The sequence below is a fragment of the Cavia porcellus genome, unplaced genomic scaffold (assembly GCF_034190915.1).
Source record: "Cavia porcellus strain 051 isolate PalLab524CR breed Dunkin Hartley unplaced genomic scaffold, mCavPor4.1 scaffold_1, whole genome shotgun sequence".
NCBI lineage: Eukaryota > Metazoa > Chordata > Mammalia > Rodentia > Caviidae > Cavia > Cavia porcellus.
The window spans coordinates 114507517-114532335 of NW_026947484.1; the positions used below are offsets into that span (position 1 = coordinate 114507517).

Here is a 24819-nt window from a genome sequence, read left to right on the forward strand (position 1 = left end):
AGGGATTGGACCGAGTGGAGCGGAGGCGGGGAAATCCCTCTCTTCTCCGCCCCACTTTCAGCGCACCGCCGCAAGTTGCTGACTTCTCTCGAATCGCCCCTTCCTTGTAAAGGCTGCGGAAGACAAGGCCCCTCGGAGCCCCGAGGCGACCTGGCTCCCGGGCCGCGGCCCCTGACTGCCGCAGCGCCCACGCGCCGCTCTTCTGGGCCTGGGGCACGCGGTGAAGACGCGCAGGCTTCGAAAGGCCGCCCCGAGTCCCCCACAGGGTCACTCTGAAAAACATTAATCACTGTGTAAGTGGGACTTGTGACTGACTGGAAAACACTCCTCGGTCATCTCCACACTGTGTTAATGCAGAGTCCAGCAGGGGGCAGAACTGGAGTGCCTGTCTGTGAGGTCCACTGGGCAGCAGTCCAACAGCAACGAAGAAATTCTTAGAAGGAAAGAACTCAGTTGGGGAGAGAAACCATCTATTAATTCCGTCTACCCAGGAAAAGCAGACAAGAAAAACAATAAAGGCAATATAAATTACTTTGGTTATATATTTAGAAGTGACAAAATGATAGTAATTAGCACACATGTATACATGAAACTCCAAAATTATTTGTCTAGAAATGAGACATACCTGGTTATTTTCTAATTTAAGTTAGTTAAGACAGCTTCAGAAAGGGTTGCACTGTAGAAAGCATTTCAGAAAAACTTTTTTTCAGCAAGCTTAGGAAATAACAAAAACTAGGAAGTAAAATCATGTCCCCACCCAGATAAAAACCGAAAATTTGAAGTTAATCTGAGGCTTTGCATAACTTTAGGTTATGCCATTATTTAAAGTCAATTTCAATGAACAATTTCATTGCAATTTATCTTGCGTGAGAAAACTGAAACACCCTGATAATCTACCTCTCCTTCCTATAGACAATCTGGGAACAAATTACGTTGATTTTTACCTGCCAATGCTTTCATAAATCTGTCCTCACTGCCCTTGTATAAACTCACTTCATCTGAAAGGTAGGATAGAATCACTGGCCTAATGTTACTTTATCCATACCCGCCTCCACAAGCCCCTCTCAAAATCTTTTCCATTGTTTTGTTTTGTCTTTGGAAACAGGATCTCGGTTCATAGCACAAGCCAGCCTTAAAACCCACTATGTAGCCATGTTCCTGTAAGCAGGCACCACCATTCCAAGCTCTAAACATCACACAGTAGAAAGAGTGACTTTACAATGTGACTCTGTCACTTCCCAGCACAATCATTTAAACAGCTTCCCATTCTAACCAAGTTGTGCATGGTCAGGCACCTTGCCCACCTCTTCTCACTAGTCACACAGCGGTCTGTCCTGCTGTCTCTGTTCCAGCCCCGCTGACCTCTTTTATATTTTTCTGTTTACCGACTTTCCCCTTACAGAGGATTTGCTCACACTTTGTTCTTTGGCTGGAAAATTTGTCCAACCTTCATCCTTCCAACTCCAGCCTTAGTCTCCACCTCTGAGAAACATCTGCTGATCTTATGTTGATCCTGAACTGCCAGCAGTTTGCGTGACACTGTAATTTTATGCCTATTTTGATGAATTTTTGTTTCTCCCCGCAGTCAACTAGCCTCATGAGACCAGGATCTTGATTTTCTTTGTTGTATAGTTTTTTTCTTTTTTAATTTCTTCGGTACATACTTACTCAATGGATGAAAAGCATAGGTGCTAGAACTTAAAACTACATGTGTCTTAAAGGTTATGTAAGCCACAAAAGGTAAAATGTCATAATTTGACATTTGGAATCTGTTTAAAAGAAGTTATTTTAAAACTGATAGTGGGCTAGGGATTTAGCTCAGCGGCATAAGCGCCTGCCTTGCAAGCAGGCAGTCGTGGGTTCGATCCCTGGTACCAATAAAAAGGAAAAAGACAAAAAAAAATTTAAAAAAACAAAACTAATATTGTAACATTTGAGCTGGGCTGTCATAAGACTCTTTGAGTACCTTTTAAAATCAAGTTCTCAGAATGGTCTGTGTAATGCCTGAATTAATTAATAATAGCTATTAGGCCCAATGTGAAGTAACATTAGTTGCTTCAAAAAAAGAAAAGTAGATGACTAGGGATCAAGGAGAGGAAAGAGAATTTTTATTGCATACCTAAAAGGTTTTAAACAGGGTAAATGTAGTGGTGCATAACAGTAATCCCAGCCCTGGAGAGGCTTACACAGGAGGTTCATCATGACTTCAAGGCCAGTCTGGGCTACCTAATGAGTTTAAGGACTAGCAGGAACCCAGCCAAGAGTCCTGGTAGTATCAAGAATGCAGCGAGAAAAATAAAAAACAAGGGGCTGGGGGCTTAGCTCAGCAGCATAAGCACCTGCCTTGCAAGTAGGCGGTCGTGAGTTCGATCCCCAGTACCGATAAAAATGAAGAAGACAAAAAAAAAAAAAAAAAAAAAACAGACACTAGTATTCCATCAGTGGCTGCACAGTCCATGTCTCTGGATCAGGCTCCCTCACTCCCAAAGCAGCCACTTTTTAATTCAGTGTACACAGTGATAGATGGGGCTAATTAAGGATTACAATTCATCAGAAGATTCAGGCTCAAGAGGATGTAGATAATCTTATGCTTAGAAGTATCTTGACCTTGAGTATAATCCTGAGATGATTCACCAAGGTGTAGATGATCTTATGCTTAGAAAAGTCAATGGGAAATCTCAGATGAGTGGTACCAATAATCCCAATCCTTCATATTATATGAAAAATTATCCATTATGAATTTGTGATCCCCAACAAAGGACAGCCTGAATTACATAGTGAGACTCTGTTTCAAAAAACAAACAAACAAAAACTATGCCTTTTAGATATTAAGCATGTGAACATATTACCTATGTGAAAACAAATGATACCAGGGTACATATGTATGATTCCACTTATTTGAAATTCCAGAAAAGGTAAAACTAATTATGGTGGAAAAAAAATCATAATGGAGGGGCTGGGGATTTAGTTCAGCGGCATAAGCGCCTGCCTTGCAAGCAGGCAGTCGTGAGTTCGATCCCTGGTACCGATAAAAACGAAAAAGACAAAAAAAAAAAAATCATAATGGAGCTGAAAGCATAGCTAAGTGGTACAGCATGTGCTTAGGATGCACAATGCCCTGGGTGCAATCACTAACACCGTGCAGATACACACTGAAACTGGGAAACCATAAATTGCTTAGTATTGCCAACATTCTGCACAGTAGCTGTTCAATGTAGTTTGAATGAATGATGAAAAACAAGCCTGGTCTTGACTTTGTTGACATGAAGTATATTTACAGTTATATGAAATATTTATATATATTATATATTATATATTTTCTGGGAACGAGACACTTTCATATTAATACAAATGGCTATACTATCATCTAAAATTTTTATATTTTGAGGCTTGGGTTATAGGTCAGTGTAGAGGACTTGCCTAGCATGTGCTAGGTTTGAACTCCAGGATTGCAAAATATATTTTTTTAATATGTATATATGCTTAATTTATACCAACTAAGCATGCTGCACAAAGTGTCTAAGATATATTATTTTAAATGAACAGGAGAGAAGCTTGTATTATTAGTCCTCAGCCTCTAGCACTATTCCTGGTTCACTCATTTCTTTCACCTGAGCATCAGCTTATTTGGTACAAAAGCTTAGACTTTAGCATCTCACTGAAATAGCTAATTCCAATCAGAGAAAAGGCTGACTCTAATCTTTCACAAGTGCTCGAGCACTTGTGAAATTTTAAGTGAAATCTTCCTGTGTAAAACCCACACTAATACCACCTCTGCTCCACCTCCTGCCACTCTGCGTTTACATTCTAGAACCTCATATAAGAAGAAAGAGCAAGCCAGTGCGGTGGCCTTCAATACCCTCCTCAGAGGCAATTTTATTTGCAGCAGTTCAGATAGCAAATCGAAGTTTTCTATGCTCTGAAATCATCAGGGATTTGGATGACTAAGAGGGAAATCCCTCTAAACCAGGTAAGAGTTAAATCCTAGAACACTATGCCCTTAACTGCCAAATGTGTTCAAACCAGCCACTTGAGGTCGATTTCTCACAAAAAGAAAAAGTAGGGGAAAACTTTTCTCAAAGAACAAAGCAACCCCAGGCACAGAGGAGGAGCTCACCTGTGAAGTCAGTACCACTACTAGTGAATGCCCAACCAACCCTAAGAACTCAGCATTCTAGCTTCCTTAGAGAACAAGGTACGCAAGTTACACTCCAGGATTGTGTTGCCTGATACAACAGCCATGAAAGCCATTAGCCACATGTGTTTACATTCACAGTTTCAGTTTCTTAAACATTTCAAGTGCTCAATAATAGCACATGTGACAGTGGCTACCACTTATGACACACAGATACAGAAAGAGTCCATCATTCAGAAAATTCTATTGGCAGCACCATCCTAGAAGAAGTACAAATAGAAACCCATGGAGAGTCTCAGCTGATGTTCAAAGCTTTTCACTTTGGAAAAATAAAAGCTCAAAATGGAACAGTGACAGCCTACCTCACTAGGCTCATTAACTTTCCACAATATGAATGTGAAAAATCCTCATGCACAAAATCTGTGACCTCCTCACTTGGGATTGTAAGAATGGCTGTAGACATACCACTTTTACCTTTACCGTATCCATTGTTTGTGAGACACTGACCTCCATTTTAGGAAAGAACTATTGTTAAGAGGCATATCTCTGGGCACTTGGGCACATATAGAGACTAAATTTGCTCTGTGGTAAATGACAAGCTTTGTGGCTCTAGAGTTTAGACATCATTTCTAAATGTGCTATAAGACATTAATGCCATCAACCAAACAGCAGTTTTTTGGAATTGTGCCACCAAAATGGGATAGCAATAATATGCTAACTTCTACTCCAGCCCCTAAAAGAAGTCCATTTTCTTGACATTCTGAAATACCTGTTCTAAAGCAAGACTAAATTTGGTGCAACTAGAATTAGCAATTTTTTTGAAACTATCGAGTTTTCTAGAAACTAGTAACTTCTGTATTAGTGCAAATGACAAGACTATAAAATTGTACTTTGTACTTGTCAAAAGAGTTTAATCCCTTTAAAGACACAATCTTTTCATCTATAAACCATAAATAATAACAATATCTATTTAAGCATCGCAGTGATAATTAAATGGAGCATATATATTGAAAGGGTTTTGGCCCGGCCAGATACTATAGCCGGTAAAGCCAAGGAGCTCCTATCTTCCCCACCCTTAGGAATTGCCTCTGGCGCCAAACTAAGACCATTGGGCTACCTGTGCATCCCTAATGTAATGCCTCCTTGGGTTCCACTCCAAGCCTAGGCTACTTATGTGCCTCACTCCACGTTTTTCACGGAGAGATCACCGGCCAGGGGTGGAGATGCCACGCCCCAGGGGGTCGGGGGTGTCTCTCCCCACATTCCCCAAATAAAGGTTATTTATATTTCATACTTCTTATCTTTTCAGGTCCTCTTCCTCCTTCCCCCGCCCACAGTTCTATCAGATGGTTCCCACACCAGTTCTATCATATATAAGGCACACAAGCATTCAACAAGTCAGAGCTACAGTGCTTGCTATTTCTGAGATCATAAAGCACCAATGTGCACCAAAAAAAGTAAGTAAAGCTTAAAATCCTAAATTTAAAAATGCTAACTCTGCCACCTGCTAGTCATGTTACCTTACACTATTATAAATTTCATTTTTTATCAGCCAGTTAAGGATAATATATGTGTTATGAGATGTGCTTTCATTTCATGTGAAATTCCCAACTAACAGTAAAGCCAGGTATGATTTTTCCTGTCAACTAGTACCCTGCTCCCACTTCCACAAAGAAAGATAAAAAGAAAATGAAACTGCATTAGGAACGCTTGACAGCAAACTTAATTGAGTCTTTATTAATGCTCTCTGTTTCTGAACACAATTAGGATGGAATACTGCTAACTTTATCACTGAAAGTCCACACAACCATCAACACTATCACCAACTAGAATCTGTTAACAAATATGCTAACCAGTCAATCTTCCTTGGGTAATCTTTTCTCCTTAGGAGAGACTTGCAACCCATACAGGCAATCAAGGCCTCCTCTGTGAAGGAACATTTTTTTTTTTTTCTTAAAAAGATAACCAGAAGCCAATTACAGCCAGGAAAGAAACTGCATTGAATTGCAAACAGCCAATCACTAAAATGTCTTTCTTGCTGGTACGAAATCAAGCCTTATGATCCATAAATTCTTGATTATCATTCAAATGATCATAATACAATGAGACAACATTCTTAAAACAAAATTGAAGAAATATTCACAAGCTGTTCCTGTGTTTTAAAGGTTGAACGAGGTATAAGCAGCCTATTTCAATTATAAAATATTTATATAACATTTAGTACAAAATCAGACATCATTTTAGACCTTTACCTGTTTTCCTTTAGGGTTTCTAAAGGCAGCAGTCATTTTGGTGGTAACCATGATAAGCAGAGAAAACAAGCAGAGTGGGGATTTGAATTGAATATATAGCTGACTCATAGGGAGTGTTTACAACTACACTGCCACAGGGATCCACCCATTTAGCACCCTTTCAGCTCCATTTTACACCTTTGTTAGGGAGGACATTTAAGGAAAGCTGGGAATGTAGAAGAGTATGAATACTGAAACCAAAGCTTTTTGAGGAATTATGAATTCTAATTTATTTTGGTTTTCTTACTTTCCTACTCTCCTTTCTTCTGTTCTTTCCTTCCTTCCTTCATTTCATGACTTAATTTGCCCGAGTGTTCTTGTAGTAGTTAGTTACTGTTTTTGGGATGCTGATTCTGAGCCACAGGCTAGAAGCTTCCAAAATTGGTTTCAGTTCCTAGAATTTGACCCTTGACGGTATTATGAATTTATTAGAACTTTCCATTTGGTCTCTCTCTCACTCTCTCTCTCTCTCTCTCTGTTTTTCTCTCTCTCAACTGAGGCTTTGGCAATTCTGCAGATAATTGTGTTCTATTAATAGATGTTGCAGTTTTCTCACTCAGGGACTCTTAATTGCAAGCTTACTGCAATACAGAAGTGAGTGATACACCTTGTGAGTGGTATCTAAACAGACAGAAAGTTATTCCCTGCATTTTCCTGGAAAAGATCTAATATATTGGTCCACAGGATTGCCACCATTTTGGCTCTTTGTTTTTAAAGCACTTACGCAGCTAGACACTAGAATCACTTTTCATCTATCATTTCATGTTGTCTTTACCATAACCTTGTTTTTCCACATTTACAAATGAAAGCCAAGCAAATCACCAAGAGTGCTTCATTTATTCACTCATTCATTCATCCACAGACATTTTAGGCAGTTCAGCTGTATAAAGTGCTTTACTAAGAGGAAGGACAATAACATTTTCAGCTTTTACAATATGTCAGCAATAGGACTGGGGATTTAGCTCAGTGGCATAAGTGCCTGCCTGGCAAGCATGAGGTTGTGAGTTTGATCCCCAGTACTGCAAAAAAAAAAAAAAAAAAAAAAAAAAAAAATGTCAGCAATAATGTTATGCATTTTTGCATGTGGCAGCCGTTATTAGCCTCATTTAAAGGGTAAAGAAGTTGTGATTGGTCCAAAGTCACACTGGTAGTAAAATGAAAAGCAAAACTACATAAACAAGTCTCTCATGACTACAAAGTCTGTCATTTGGAATTACAAAATGGGGCTGGGGATTTAGCTCAGCGGCATAAGCACCTGCCTTACAAGCAGGCAGTCGTGAGTTTGATCCCCGGTACCGATAAAAAGGAAAAAGACAAAAAAAAAAAAAAGGAATTAAAAAATGCAGTACACTCACTTGAGAGACTGAGGCAGGAGGATAGCCATCAGTTTGAAGACAGCCTGGACTATACAGTGAATTCAAGTCCAGGCAAGACTCTACCTCAAGAAAAAAAAAACATAATAATAGTAATGCAGCACTTTCTAGTGTAAGACTCTGTTTCAAAATAAATAAGAAAATATGCTTGTGAGCTGGGCATGCTGGCCCACACCTGTAATCCCAGCACCCCAGCAGCTGAGGCAATAAGATCACTGTGACTTTGAAGCCAGTTTAGGCTACATAGTGAGTGCAAGGCCAGTCTGAACTACACAGCAAGACCCTGTCTCAAAAAATTGAAAGAAAAAAAAAAGGAAAAAAACTGTGGACATAGCACAGTGTAAAGATGCAATCCCCAGTAATAAAAAAAAAAAAAAGAAAAGAAAATACACACACCCAACAAAGGTACAGAATATAACAAAAGAAATAGAAGAGGTATAACAACATTCAAAGGAGGGCAACGTGTCATATGCCTGTAATCCCAGCTCTCAGGAGGCTGAAGCAGGAAGCTAGCCACAGATTTGAGAACAGCCTGAGCTACATGAGGACTTTGCCTCAAAAAGATAAACAAACACACAAACAAAAAAAGAATAACACCATTCACATTAGTATTTCTGCTTTCTGGGGAAGGGGGCGAAATAATATTGGTAATGTTTAGTAACTAAATCAAATTGTAGAACTGGGCATGGTGGTGTACACTTGTAATCCTAGCACTCAGGAGGCTGAGGCAAGAGAATAGCGATGAGTTTCAGGCCAGCCTGGGCTACATAGTGAGCTCAACCCCAGCCTGAACTACATAGTGAGAACTTGTCTCAAAAAAAACCAATCAATCTATCAATCCTGGATTCAAGGTCATTTGTTTTATTGTACAGATATTGTTTTAGCTCATGACTTTGACACTACTTCAAAGAAAATCTCAGAGACTGAGGATTTAAGAATTGAAATCCTGCAAGGGAAAAAAAAAAGAATAGAAGAAAAAGAACAAAAACAAAGCTTTTTGTACATAAAGAAGGAAATAGGGGTTGAAGGGAGAGGAGGGGAATGGGGAAAAAAAGAAGCAAGATATACCATGTACAAATTCCCTATGATGAATGTTATCACTGTGTATATCTAAAATATATCAAGAAAATAAAAACTATTTATTACTCTAACTCAAAAAAGCAACTACTATGAAGTTAACAGTATGCAATATAGCAACCATTGTCAATTTATTACCTTGTTTTTGAAATTCTCTATCTTTGTTTTTATTGTTTTTTTCTCTTTAAAATAAAATATAAGGGGCTGAGGATTTAGCTCAGCAGCATAAGCACCTGCTTGGCAAGTGCAAAGTCGTGAGTTCGATCCTCGGTACCAAAAATAAATAAATAAATATAAAATATAAAATTAAACTTTAAAAATTAGAATCCTGAAGCCTCTGCCTCTCTCATTGTCCTTTCTTCAGGAATGTTCCTGACTCTCAATTACTCAGAGCCTGGGAAATTTAAATAGATCCGATCCCGGACAATGCCAGCAAGCTGGCACAGTTTCTGTTTACCAAGGCCTTTTCTCGCCCACCCTTAAGGAACTGCTCCAACTCTGCATGCTTCTCATTCACTTTCAAAGTGTTCTGATGCTAGAGTGGAAAGAGTAGTTTTAAATTTTATTGGGTAAATTTCTCTGCACCTCTGTAACCATGCATTCTATTTCTTAAAATCTTATTGCAGAAACATTACATATTAATTATATAAAATGCAACTGCAGGGGCTGGGGATTTAGCTCAGCGGCATAAGCGCCTGCCTTGCAAGCAGCCAGTCGTGAGTTCGATCCCTGGTACCGATAAAAAAACGAAAAAGACCAAAAAAAAAAAAAATAAATAAAATAAAATAAAATGCAACTGCAGAAATACACAATGATTAAAGTCACTGTAGTCTCATCACCAAATGATAATTGCCATTGATATTTTGATCTTCTTTTCTGAGTGTATAAAAACACAGAATTTATTTGTGTATTTTTTTTAAAAAGGGACAATATGCTTAGTATATTTAATGCCATGAAACTGAACAAGATCAGGAGAGTATAGGTGGAAAAGATGTGATTCAAAGACTGAGTCTCTACTAGGGCAAAAGAGAAATAAACAGACTGAGAGAGCAGCAGCCAATGAAGTAGAGGTGATAAAAGTAGAAGGTAGGGTCTGAAAAGACAAGAGAAAGAGATGTTTTAAGAATATTAGAATGGGGGCTTGGGGATTAGCTCAGTGGCATAAGCACCTGCCTTGCAAGTGCGTGGTCGTGAGTTCGATCCCCGGAACCGGTTTAAAAAAAAAGGAATATTAGAATGAGGACCTGAGATATAGGTCAGTGACATAAGTGCCTTCCTAGCAAATGCAAGGTCCTGATGATTTCTGGTACCCCCCAAAATAGAATGTTGGGCCAGTCATGGTGGCACAAGCCTACAATCCTAGGATTCAGGAGGCTGTGGCAGGAGGGTCACTTTGCGTCTGAGGCCAGCCTAGACTACACAGCGAGATCCTGCCTTAAAAAAATTATATATGTGTGTGTGTGCGTGTGTGTGTGTGTGTGTGTGTGTGTGTGTGTAGAGAGAGAGAGACAGAGAAAGGAGACAGAGACAGAGGCACAAAGAGAGAGAGAGTGTTATAGTGGTACATGCCTGTAATCCTAGCACTTGAGAAACTGAGACAAATGAATTGTCCTGAGTTTGAGACCAATGGAGACTACATAATGAGACTCTGCTGCAAAAAAAGAAAGAAAAGAAACTTAAGTAAAGCCCAGTGTGGTGACATGCAACTCCTTAGCTTGGACAAACAATGAGACTCTACCTCAAAAAGAGAAGGAAGGCCTGGAGATATAGTTCATTTTTAGATTGCTTATTGGCATGTGTAAGGCCCTAGGTTCAATCTTTAGCATCACAAAACAAAAAAGAAGTTAATTTATCAATCAATTAAAAAAGAATACTGAGTCTTTTGCTACTGATGAGTCCATTGGAATGTCAACTGGATTCAGCAACATGAAGGTCTTTGGTAACCATGATGAGAACTCTTTCCATGGAATGGTGGAGACAAATACCTGACTGTAGTAAGTCCATGAGAAAATAGAAGAGAAAGAGGAACAGAAAAACATTTGAAAGTTGTTTTTGTTTTTGTTTTTGTTTGCTTATCTGTTTGTTTGGTCTTTTTTGAGACAGGATCTTACTATGTATGCATGCAGGTCAGGCTGACCTTGTGCTCACTTTGTAACCCAGGCTGGTCTGGAACTGCGTAGATCCTCCTGCCTCAGCCCCCCAAAGGCTGGGATTCCATGTGTATGCCACCATGCCCAGATTGAAAGTTTTTTTTTTTTTCTTGTAAGGGACAGCAGAAAAAGGAGGGGTAGCTGAAAAGAAATATGAGGGGTTTGTTTTGTTTTGTTTTGTTTTGGTACCTGGAACTGAACTCATGATTTTGTACTTGCCAAGCAGGCACTTATGCCTCTGAGCTATATCCCTGTCCCGGGTTTTATTCTCAAAGGGGATAAATTACATTAAGTTTACACACTGAGGGGAAATCAGTTTTCACCTCAAAAAGAGAAAAACTGAAGGTGCAGAAGAGGGGAGAATTTCTGGAACAAACTCACAGAGTAGATCAGAGAGAATGGCATCTAGTGAACTAGTGGAAGGGTTTGCCTCAGATGCTAATAGGGACATATATTAAGATATGTTTGCTGTCACCATAAATCCTCTTGTTATTAATAGTTATGAGTAAAAAGTGAAAGCATTGTGGTATGTATTTTACCCCAAATGCACTAAACTTTCTGGGTGTAGACACCAAAGTAGGCAGAGATATAAATAAAATCAAAGTTCTGATTTTGGTTAATTAACAGTATTTTGGTAGCTTTACAACTACATGTTTCCCCAAGATATTCCTTTCATGGAAAATAGGATGAAACATATTTCCAACAATACAGAGTTCTTACCAGTTTCTATTCAATATTCCCTCTCTGGGAATATTCAGATATTTCACTGTCTTCGTCATCAGTCCCACTGCCTGCCTAATTAATTCTGCCCCTCAGTGTGTGCCTGGGCAGGCTGCCAAGCTTTTGTGGCCCATGCCTGGGATTTTTCTCATGGTTGTACATCTTCTCTTCATTTCCTCCTTTTTGGCTTTTTGGCCTGATAAATTTGTGGACATCTTGATCTTGTCTAGGAGCCTCTCTTTCCCTCTCCTTGTGTAGGACCCCAGGCCATATATAAACCTTCATGTGATACAAAACTTGTCATGCAGATGAAACATTTTCAGATATAATTTATCCAATCTATAACATATTTTCCCAAACATACCCACTGACATTATAACAACAATCTTTTAGCTCCATCTTTGAATTGCTTTTTTATGAGAAGAAAATTTCATCAAATTTAAAATAAATAGATACTACAGCTTTATGTACTTAACTTTGAGTCAGAGAAAGCTCATTGTTATATGTAGTCTAATAGAAGTAGAGTTTTAGGAAAACAAACTTTATACATGTATGAAGAATAAATGGTATTTATGATAAGTTGGGAATTACTCATCCTACATATGTTTTGATCTAGTTGCAGTGGCCCATCCATCATCCCAGCTACTCAAGCAGAAAGATTATGAATTCAAGGACTTCAGGGAATATGGCGGAGTGGTGAGCAGCAGAGAAACAGCCTCTCTGAGATCTGGCATCCCAGACACTAGAACATAGTAACATGAGGAAGAGAGGGAAGGAAATGGGTCTCCGGGACCCTTTAAGGATCTGAAGCAAGAATTGAAGCCCACGAAGAGAGGAAAGAGAAAGACCTCCACACAGAAGAAACAGGTGGCAAGTAGTGCTTTCTCCATGACCCCTGACTTACTGTATGGTAGGAGCAGCTTGAACCAGCAGAGGCACAGTGACTACTTGTGACACTAACAGCCTCCGTAGAGAAATGAACGAGTGGAATGGAGCAGTGGACACAGTGGAATGCAGTGGCTGGTAAGCTATTTCGGTCCAGACATTGCCCAGGAGAGGGCAATTGACTGGTAGCCTTCTTCTTGAAGTGGAGCCAGCTGAGCTCAGAACTCAGAGCAGCTGTGGGCTGACTCCATCTAGTGGCTCCCAGTGTCAGGGTAAACCAGAGCCTAGCCCCAGCTGACACAGCATTACAGGCTGAACAAGTTGGGTTTCAGCCTCACAGCCAGAAACCAGCCTGATGTCAGTGGAACTAAACGTGCAGGCTTGATGGGATCATCCACTACTCTGCAATGTGTGTACAACTGACTTGCTAGGATTAATCAGCACAGATCTGGGCTCTGTCTACCCACTCTACCAGTGACAGAAGAGACATGCCTTGAAATGAATGTGTTTTTTTCTTCATTTATTTTGTTTTGTTTTGTTTTTACTTGTTTATTCTTATTTTTATATGACTGTAAACAATGTTTTTAGGGTTTTTTTGGTTGTTGTTCTGTTTTTTTCTTTTTTCTTTTTTTTTTTTTCTATAAAAATTGTTTTAAATTGTTCTGTTTTTTTCTAGAGCCTCATTCACCTACCTTGTTACCTCCATGATTTCCATTTCTGAGTCCAGGTAAGTAGCATTCAAATTGTTGTTTCTTCTCTTTTTCCGCCCTGTCTTCTTCACCACTTTCTCAAAGTTCTTGTAATCTTCCTTTGTCTTCCAGCTTTGCTTTTAATTTTATCTTCTTCTAGTCTACATTGTCTCCCCAACCCCTTTTAAATTTTCTCCCCTAAGTGTAAAAGCTTCATGTTGAGAGTGTATTTATTATATTCAACTTTCTGATTTGTTTTATGTTTTGTTATATAACCACAAGGCTAGTTCATACACTTAGAGGTAACAAATCAGTAGTTACCAGTTTGTTATTTTCTAGGCTGTGGTTTGATGCTATTGTTATTACTGATTGTGACATAATGGTGCTAATCAGTTATTCTTCCTGGTATGCCAAGTCTGAGATTGTTTAAGAGTCATAAACAATACTATAGGCCAGTGCCAAAAACCAGGGGCTATGCCAAACAGGCAGCAACTTCTCATTCCCAGGAATTCAAAATGTAGGATCTTGTAACAAACTCAAAACCCAAAAGCCAGCTTATACCTGAGGACACCTCTGAGAAGTAGTCATTTCCAAAGTGTTCTAAAGACTAGCAGTAAAAGTTATTTGCATAAACAACTTATAAGCATCAACCCAGGAATTAAACTAAAAAAATAAAAAATGAAAAGAAACTTAAACATGATACAATCCCTGACTTCCAGGTAACCAACAGCAAACCAAGATGGCAATGAGGTATAACAATTCAAAAGCCATCCACCTGGCTCTCTGAAGTGGTACCCATGAAAGTAACAAAGTAGATGAGTGAGGCTCTAGAAAATATCAAATTGGAAATAATTTCTCAAATATCTACAGAGGTGATAAACATAGTGTCACATGGTTAGTGACTCTACAGCAGATACAGATTTTAAAAAAACAGAGGAGTTTAAGAAAATGATGGAAAGGGCCAGAGATTTAGCTTGCAGCAAAAGCATCTGTCTTTCAAGCATCCAGTCATGAGTTCAATCCCTAATATATATATATATATATATATATATATATATATATATATATAAAAGAATAGAAAATAATGGAAGCCAAGAATTAACTCGGGGCTGGGGATTTAGCTCAGTGGCATAAGCGCCTGCCTTGTAAGCAGGCAGTAGTGAGTTTGATCCCTGGTGCCGATAAAAAGGAAAAAGACAAAAAAAAAAAAAAACCAACTCAGTGGCATAAGCACCTGCCTGGCAAGCATGAAATCATGAGTTCAATCCTTGGTACAAAAAAAAAAAAAAAAAAAAAAAAAAGATAGAAATCATAAACATCCAACACAGAAAAGAAATGGAATCCATAAAAAAGATTCAAACAGATTTCCAGGAGATTTAAAATTCCATGGAAAGGGTATGACCCACTACAAAGACAGAATAGCAGATCTAGAAGACAGGATTGCAGTTATCAATTATGAAAAGTAATATTTTTTAAAAATAGTAGGGGCCCAGGAAAAATCAATCCAATAGCTACTAGACAATGTGGCAAATAATAATATGATTGACTGCAGTCAATGAAAAAGCAGGAGATAGTGCAAATGCCATTTTTAAAAAATCTGTTCACAAATATCACAGCAGAAAACTTCCCAAGCATGGAAAAAGAATTTGACATACAAATAAGTGAGGCATATAGAACTCCAATTAGCCATGATCAGCCTTCAACTATTTAGATGAAACCTACCCACATTATTGAACAAAATTTCCTTTACGTTAAGTCCACTGGTCATAGACGTAAACTATATAGCAAGGCATACAATAGTCAAGATTCCAGAATATTAAAAGCTGTTAGAGAAAAGAAACAAATCATCTATAATGGAAAGCCCATAAGAATCATAGCAGAATTCTCAATGCAAACCCTCAAGTCAAGGAGAGTTTGGAGTGAAGTATTTCAAGCCTTAAAAAAAACAACCTCCAACACAGACTGATGCACTCTGCAAAAACTATCTTTCAAAACTGCAGAGAAACTGGTGTGGTGGTACATACCTGTAATCCCAGCACGTGGAAGACTAAAGCAGGAGTTGTGAGTTAGATTAGCCTGAGCTACAAAATAAGCTCAAAGCCAGCCTGAACTGCATAGCAAGACCCTGTCTCAAAAAGATGTAAATAAAATGAAACAAAACTGATGGAGAAATAATATACTTCCAGGACAAAAATACTTGAGGAAATTTATGAACTCCAAACCAGTACTCCAAAATGTTCTAAGGGACATTTTAGGAAAATGTAATGAGGTCTACAAGTCCATGAACCCCAACAGAATGAATCAGCCAGGCAAGGGAAGCACAGAGAAGAAATAAAAGGAAACCAACATGAAGAAAATAACATGACAAGATTAAGTAAGTACATATTAGTTATGACAATCAATGTAATTGGTCTTAATTCACCAGTCAAAAGAAACACTGGCAGAATAGATTAAAAAGTAATGTCCAACAATATTCTGCATATAAGAAACACGTTTAATTCATAAAGGAAGCCATACACTGAGAGTCAAAGGATTGAAAACAATACCCCGTGTGACAGACACTTGGAAAAAAGCAGGGTTCTATTTACAAAGTGGATTTCAAGTCAAGACTAATTAAGAGAGACAAAGAAAGGTGGGCATGGTGGCACATACCTGCAATCCCAGCATTCGAGAGACTGAGGCAGGCAGATTGTTGCAAGTTTGAAACCAATCTGGGCTACAAAGTGTGAGCTCAAGGCCATCTTGAACTGCATAGCAAGACCTTATCTCAAAAAAAAAAGAAAGAAAAAAAGAGACAAAGAAGATCACTAGCCCTTGAAGGGAACAATCCAAGAGGAAGAAATAGCAATTACAAATATATATGCAACAAATACCAATGTACCCAACTATACAAAACAAATATTAATAGACATGAAAAATCAAATGAGCACTAATTATATTGTGGGAATCTCAACACCTCACTGTTACAAATAGACAGATCAACTAGACAAAAAAAATCAACAAATAAATATGAGAACTGAACCAAATTTTTGAACAAATGAATTTAGTAGATGTCTACAGTGTTCTAGCCCATGACATCAGAATACACATTCTTCTCAGTTCCTGAATGCTTGAATTACAGGCAGGTGCCTTTATGCCTGGTGATGCTTTATTCTGAAGTCTGACATTTGTATGACAGGCTGGTTGGCTAGGACTCAGGCAAAACTTTATGCTGTATTTCTTTTCCAGGACATCTTTTTTCTCTTTAGGCCTTCAACTGTTTAGATGAAATCTACCCACATTATTGAACAAAATTTCCTTTTCTTTAAGTCCACTGGTCATAGATGTTAAGTATATCTAGAAAATATCTTCAAAGCAACACTGACATTAGTATTTGATTAAATAACTGGATACTTGTCATAGTATATGTTAGTGGCCCCCAAGCCTCATGCAATTGTGAACGCGACTAAAATATAGCCATTGTGATTGGTTCATTGTCTAACACTGGGATTGATAATGTGAGTGCTACACCTACCTATGGATGGAGCCATATTCGATGTAATGGTGGGAAGAAGGTGTGTCTGTCTCTCTTGTTTACACCTTGCAGTTTGTGGCTGTCATGAACTGCCTCCCCGAAATGCCACCCTGCCTTGGAGCCAAGTGAGTATGGCCTGAAATCTCCAAAATTGTAATAAATAAACCATTCCTTCTTTCATGTTGGGTGTCAGGTATTTTGTCTCAGTAACAACAAGTAAAGAGTAACTAAGATAGCCTATAGTTTAACACAGTTAATACCTAAGTCTAACCATCTGTATTAGTTCATATTCCATTGCTATAATAAAATATCTGAGGTTGAGTAATACAGAGACAAGATGTTAATTTAGCTCATATGGTAAGTGAAAGGTTCTTGCCCTAGACTAAATTACTGCACGGTTATGGCGGTGGTCTAACGTGCAGAAGGCCAAAGCAGGAACGCCTGCCACTTCCTACTTCTTTCTCAGCCTTAATTGCACTCCCCTTCCTGTTTGCACACACAGAGAATTCCAATCAGCTCCTCCAGCATCATCAACGCCCGCCCTAGGAGCCACTCCAGTCAGAGGTTATGTGTATATTTCATACTCAAGTTGTGGTAGAGGAAGCCAGGCCATGGTCATGGACTCCTCTCCAGGTCCTTAGAATAAAGGCTATTTTTTAACTTTATACTGTCTTTTTTTTTTTTTTTAAATCGGTACCAGGGATCCGCCTACTTGCAAGGCAGGTGCTTATGCCACTGAGCTAAATCCCCAGCCTCTACTCTGTCTTTTATCTTGCCAAAAACACTTTCAGTAGGATGAAAGTCCAAATAGTATGATGCTATTTCCAGAAAGGGCCTTGCTGGATGATGGCATTATTGTGGGAGAACATGGGAGACGGAGAGATCACATGCTGAGAAAAGAAGACGAGTGCAGAGAGGAGCTAATCTTGTTTTCTAACAACTTTCTTCTGCCAGGTTTGGTGGTACACACCTGTAATCCCAGTACTTGGGCAGCTAAGACAGGAGGATTGCCACAAGGTTAAAGCCAGCCGGGACTGTACAGAGAGACCCTGTGTCAAAAAAACTTAAAAAAAAAAAAAGGCTAACAACACTCTTGAGAACTAGGGATTCCATGAGAACTGTATTAATTTGTTATGAAGTTGGCATCTCCAGTCAGTGACCTAACCACCTCCCGCCAGGTGCTTCTCTTTCTGTCTTCTGATCTTTCTTTCTTTTCTTTCTTCATTCTTCTTCTTTCTGTAGTGAGCATTGAACCCATAGTCTCTGCACTAAGTTACAGCCCCAGTCCTTTAAAAAAATTTTTAAAATTTGGGGCTGGGGATTTAGCTCAGCAGCATAAGCGCCTGCCTTGCAAGCAGACAGTCATGAGTTCGATCCCCGGTACCGATAAAAGAGAAAAAGACCAAAAAAATATTTTTTAAAAAAAATTTTTAAAAATCTTACTAAGTCAACAACCTGCTACAGCCTCCCAGGGGGTGGGCATTATAGTTATGTGCCACCATGCCCAGTTCAGGGTCACTTCCTAAAGGTTATTCTACTGGCCAACATTATCACAAGGCCCAAGCTTAGAGCATATAATGCTTAGAGGACACACTCCTATGCTTTCCAGGCAATAGCACCATTATACTCCATGCTAATACAATTAGGAAAATAGCTGTATTTCACTGAGCATTTACAGTGTGCCAGATATATTATTTAGTATTCACAATGAGCCCAAGATGTAAATAGATTATTTTTAAGTAGATTTTTAATCCCATTTGACAGTAGGAGAAACTTTAGTTTTAGAATAATTAAGCAATTTGCTAAAAGTCACACAACTTGTAAGTCATTGAGGCGAACTTAAATATAACTGCTAAAACATTCCTTTGGTCTCTAATCTCTCTCTCTCTTTTTTTTTAACACATTTTAAAATTTTGACTCAGATTTTTTTTTTTTTTTTTTTTTTTTTTTTTTTTTTTGGTACTGGGGATTGAACTCATGAACTCACAAACTGGCGCTTGCCAGGCAGGAGCTTACACCACTGAGCCAAATCCCCAGCACATTTTTTTTTTATTTTAAAGAGGATAAAACCAAGGAAAATAAAACCAATAAAACCAATAAAAAATAAACCAGTACAAGTGATACAGGACTTCAAAACCTTACAAAACCAACAATAGTCACCATAATGCATTTGTTGTCTTCAAAATAGCTGCAGATACTTTTGAACATAGTAAAAATTGAACAGAATAGAAACGAAACAATAAAGCCAAAACAGTGAATGCAATAAAGGACTTCAAAACAAACCACTAGTAAATCCAAAATGGCTACCATAATATGTTTTATCTTTCAAATAGCTGCTCCTGCCATCAGATTTAAAATGATCAAACAAAACAAAAGAGAATAAAACCCAACCCAAACAAACAATGAAAATGACACGGTTTCCCAGCGGAGATCACTTCCTGGTGAGGCCTGGATCTATCGCTTGCAGTCTGGAAATGGCGCTGACTGGCTGAGAGCTGAGAGGTTTGGGCGTGGCTGTCCCTCCCTACCACCGTGTTGCTTTCCAGGCAGTGATCACCTCCTGGTGAGGCCCCTCCCCATGCAGTCCGCAAAAGACGCAGTCTCTCTCTTTTCTAACGTGTCTCTTACGCTTAGACCCAATGTCAAGTCACTGAAACTACCTGGAAGCTAACAGAAGCCTGAGAGTGACCAACTCATTGTCGGTGACCCTTAGTTATACCACTCAGATGCCAACACTATGGAAACTTCCAGAGAAACTAGCCCTAATTCCAAAAGTGAGGTTAAGCAACATTAGAATGAGAGGCAGGCCAGCAAGCCTAGCTGGTTTAGAAAGCAACACCCATCGATAAAAGTTCCATTCTGCATGTTGACTGGTCCAACACTGCTCAGATTCATTGTCTGCTGCGCCAAGATTTTGCAGATGGACTCTCTTAACTAAAGGCCTAACATCTTAATCCATTAAACCTTTCAAGTTTGTCTTTGGGACCCATTTTTTCTCTATTTTCTATTTTTCTCTCTTTTGACCATTAATCATTTTCAGAAGCCCAGTGATCCTGTGCTTTCCCTATCATTTCTCATAGAAAAAAATAGCTTAACATTATTCACTCCACAGTGTGAGCAATTTAGTCATTCCCAGGGTATCTTTCCTAGTAGCATTTGAATCTATATGGAATAAAATCTTATTTAAATGACTATATTGCTGATCACAAAATATTTGACCTTAGCCAAAAAGATATTCAGTTGCCATGGAGCCTGACTGTCCTGTTTCTGTCTAGTCCTATTCAGGAAAAACCCCCTTTGTGTTCAGTTCCTGGCACTTTTCCATATCCTTTTCAAAAGATAAACCAAGACATCATGAACCAGCAAGGTAGGAATTAAGCCATTCTCTATTTCCTTAATACTGCTAATAAGAATAAACATTGAGTAGTATTTATTTAATCCACATAGTAATTCGGGGAGACAGTTGCTATTAATTATAATAGTAGTTGTTATTTTGTAGGTAAAGAATTCAGGGCTCAGGAAAGTAATAGTAGAGCCAGGTTGAACTCTAAAACTTGCTCTGAAACTCAGGCCTTAAAAGGTTCAGATTAATGTTCATCCCCGAGAAGAGTACATGGAAGTATGGCATGAAAACAACATAAATAAATTTGAGTGATTTATCAAAATTTGTCTCTCTCTCTCCAACTCCCTCTCTCTTTCTTGAGACAGGGTCTTTCTATGTAGTTCAAACTGACCTTAAAATCACTATGTAGTGCAAGCTACTCCTATTCAGCCTCCTAAGTGAATGCTGGGATTACAGGCTATATTTTATAAAATCCCCTCTCTCTTTCCTAAAATTTATGGAAATATATCACATTTCTTCCCCTCTGGTGCTGAGGATTGAAGGACTAAACCTAGGGCTTTTTTTTTTTTTTTTTTTTTTTTGTCTTTTTGAGAGTCTCACTATGCAATTCAGGCTGATTTTGAGCTCACTTTGTAGACGAGGCTGGTTTTGAATATGCCTCAGCCTCTGGAGCGCTGAGATTACAGGCCTATGCCACCATACCCGGCTAAACCTAGGGCTCTAAGTATTCTTTTTCTCTTTTTTGCTCTCATTTTAGAGTAGCATGTCCTTGAGGTCTCAATCTCCACAGATCTTACCCAAGTACTTCCTCCAGCAAATACTGTACTGTGCTCCTCCAGAGAAGGTGATGGTAGAACAGAAACGTATCTTTATTATAGAAAATGAAAACACTTAGTTGTGGGAAAGAGGTTTTCTTTTACAATTTTATTTTTTAAATTTTATTTTAGGGCTGGGGATTTAGCTCAGCGGCATAAGCGCGTGCCTTGCAAGCAGGCAGTTGTGAGTTCGATCCCTGGTACCGATATAAAAAAAAAAAAAAAAAAAAAAAGAAGAAGACAATAGTAAATCCAAAATGACTTCCATAATATATCTTGCTATCTTTGAAATAGCTGCCCCTGCCATCGGATATAGCAAAATCAAACAAAACAAAACAGAATAAAGCAAAACAATGAAAATGATACAGGACTTCAAAACAAGATAATAGGGAATTAACAATGGCTTTTCACATAGATGCCACACTGTGTACCTGCGATCCCCTGAATAAATGATCAGACTACTGCCCCTAGACCTGTAAAGTCAGTGAAATCCCAAACACCACGAGCATCAAGTTGCATTTCACCTCAATAGCTATTGTCATAGCCTGTATTTCTCTTGATCAGCCGGTTGCTTACTGGGGGTCTGGTGTGTGTATGTGTTTGGGGGGGGGGTGGCTCTTCTTGTTTTCCAGCCGGGGCACCAGAAGGGGCTAGGATCTGGCTGTCCCCTGATGGCTGCGACCCACAAATGGCACTGGTTTGCAAGGAGGGCTTGCTTCTTGTTGACTTTTTGTTCTCTTCCCCTGCTGTCTGTGAATCTATTTTATAATTTTTTAATAAACATATATGTAATGAGTCAGGCATAGTGACCAATGCCTGCAATCTCAGCACTTTAGAGGCTAAGGCAGGAGGAATTCTTCAAGTTTTAAGCCAGACTGAAGTACACAGTGAAACACTGTCTCCCAAAAAGCATAAAAAGTGGGAAGGAGCTGTCCCTTCCATTTTCCTTCTGCCTGGAGAAACAAAGCTTTACCTTCCAGCAACTTTGTTGACACACTCCTCCTTCTGGTGTGTAGTGGTACTGCAAGCAAAACTCAACTACACACAATTGTCTATAAATTTAAAATTGCTCAAATAAAAAGAGAAGATGAGCAATAACCCAGGGGGAAAATAGTGAGTGTTTTTATACATATAAAACACTTACAAATAAATAAAGAGGCCAACACGCCAGTAGAAAAGTTGACTAATATTATAAACAAGTAATTGTAATTCACAAACCTAAATTTAATCCACATCTATCTAACTGCACAGGAGTGTCTTAGTCACTTTCCTCGTCCCTGGGACACAACACCCACAACATAAAGGAAGGGTGATTTATTCTGGCTCATGTTTACAGTTCATGGTCAGCTGGCTTTAAGGCTAGACAGCATGGGAGAGCAGTATGGCAAAGGAAGAGCTGCTCAAGTTAGAACAGCCAAGAACCAAAGACAGTGAAGAGGGATTTGGGAAAAGACAAATATTTCCAGGCCACACCCCTGGTAACTCACAGCTTCCAATCAGACCCCACCTCCTAACAGCAAATCAGCTATAAACTCCCATAATCCCACCACCCATTCTATGAACTCATGAGGCTCCTGCGGGTCAGCTAGGTATAAACCATAACAAAGAATATCTAAGAAAAAGTAAGTTAAGAATTCAGATATTTAGCTGGGCACATTGGTGTGTGCCTGTAGATCCAGCTGTAAGCAGGGGGATCCCTTGAGCTCAGGTGTTCATGACCAGCATGGGCAACATACTAAAATTTCATGTCAAAAATAAAAAGAAAAGATTAGAACATTTGGGAGGGCATATGGCAGGAATAAATGTATTGACTTTGTACTCTATTGTTATACTCATTTTCTGTATTTGTTTAAGGACAGAGGGGACAAAGGAGCAACAATTCAGTTCAGATTGAAGGTTGTTTTTGTTTTTGTTTTGAGACAAGGTTTCCCTATGTAGCTTAAGCTAGCCTTGAAATTGCAGTAAACCTAGCTCAGCCTCTAGATTGTGATCAAGTACCACCAATCTTGGTTTTTTTTTTTTTTTTTTCTTTCTCCTCCCCCCTCCCCCCTTCCCACCAATCTTATTTTGAAAAAAAATTTTTTTTTGTCTTTTTAAGACAGGGTCTCACTATGCAGTTCAGGCTGGCGTTGAGCTCACTTTGTAGCCCAGGCTGGTCTCAACTCCCAATGATCCTCCTGCCTCAGCCTCCCGAGTGCTGGGATTATAGGCGTGAGCCACTACACCTGGCAGTTTTGAATTCTTATTGAAGTAGCAGTCATAGATTCAAATTGGCATGGTGGCATATGCCTGTAATCCCAGCATTTGGGAGGCTGAGCCAGGAGGATTGCCTCAGGTTTAAGGCCAGTCCCTTCTTCAAGGCAAGATCCTGTCTCAAAACACAAAAATAAACAAACAAAAAGTGATTATAGAATCTGAAGAAGCATGGCAGGTAGTACGAAAACAAAATCCAGATAGAAAATTACATTTTGGGGGCTGGGGATTTAGCTCAGCGGCTTAAGCGCCTGCCTTGCAAGTAGGCAGTTGTGAGTTCGATCCCTGGTACTGATAAAAATGAAAAAGACAAAAAAAAAAAAAAAAAGAAAATTACATTTTTGAGATCCTCTTAAGCATAACTTTTCTTTCTTTTTTTTTTTTGAGATGAAAGATGGTCTTGAATTACTGGGCCCAAGTGGTTCTCCTGCCTCAGCTTCCCAAGTACCTAAGACTTAGAGGTGTGCCATTATGCCTAGTTTTAAGTGTAACTTTTATTTATTTTGATCTTTCTTTCTTTTTTTTTTTTTCTCTAGTGTTTTGAGATGGTCTTGCTATGCAATCCAGGCTGGCCTCAAACACCTTTTGATCCTCCTGCCTCAGCCTCCTGAGTGCTGGAATTATAGGCTTGAGCCACCATGCTTTGCTTTAAATATAACTTTTTAAACATGAGACCAAGTTATTATATAACACAGTTCTATATGTGAAAGAGTTTTCTGGTGCAACAGAGCAGCAAAAGTACAAAAAGAACAGGTTTATTAAGATGAGGATGTGGGAAGGAGCACACAACCCATGGTGGCTGTGTGGTCCCTTTTGACCGGAATATGGGGGGTATGGGACATATGTAACCTTTGAGCGGGTGTGGTGCTTAGGGCGGGCATTGCTGACGTGCTAGGAGCTGATTGGGATTTTCTTCCTGTGCAAACAGGAAGGGGAGTTGCAATTAAGGCTGAGGAAGAAGCTGAAAGTGGTAGGTGGTCTCTCTTTGGCCTTCTGCCACATTAGACCACCTCTGTAGCCGTACAGTAATTTATTCTAGGGCAAAACTCTTTCAATATGTTTTGATGTTTTTTACATAAGTATTTATGGTTATAATTATTTTACAGTTTCTCAGTGACTGGTTTACTTAGCAAAGCAGAGGTAGCTATAGTACAATTGATATTTTCCATTTTTATGCCCTTCTATAATTCTTCCCAATAGAGAGCAAAATCCATGTCTGCCTTGTCTTGGATATGATTTTATAACTGCCTTAACCAACAGAGTACAATGAAGTCAATCTATGTCATACACTTCTAATTTCTGCTCCTGGAACACTCTATCTTGGAACCTGGTCATCATTCTGTGAGGAAGCCCAGGAAGGCATAGAGAGGCTCATGAGGAGCTGTACTCCTCGCCCCAAATGTAGGAGCTCCAGGCCTGCTTGAGCTAGTTCCGCTGATCCCAAATGGAATTATGGTTAAACTTCCTGCATTTTGCCCAAATTTCAGCTTCATAAGCAAAATAATTGAGCACTGTCTTCTTTAAAACCCCTTAAAGCTGCCGGGCGTGGTAGCTCACCCCCGTAATCCCAGCAC

The 24819-nt window shown here is 39.1% G+C and overlaps 1 protein-coding gene across 6 annotated transcripts in view; it reads right to left on the reverse strand.

Annotated features, from left to right (window-relative positions):
- Positions 1-6465, reverse strand: part of Evi5 (ecotropic viral integration site 5) — a 226985-nt gene extending 220520 nt beyond the window's left edge. For 2 of the 6 annotated variants that reach the window (XM_063254233.1, XM_063254227.1), the window contains exon 1: positions 6388-6464. In XM_063254233.1, the coding sequence (XP_063110303.1) occupies positions 6388-6438 (51 nt within the window). In that variant the 5' untranslated portion in view covers positions 6439-6464. Of the gene's footprint in view, positions 1-6387 lie in introns of all 6 variants that reach the window. The other 4 variants (XM_063254236.1, XM_063254234.1, XM_063254237.1 and 1 more) reach the window with 3 other exon arrangements.
- Between the last annotated feature and the right edge of the window lie 18354 nt (positions 6466-24819).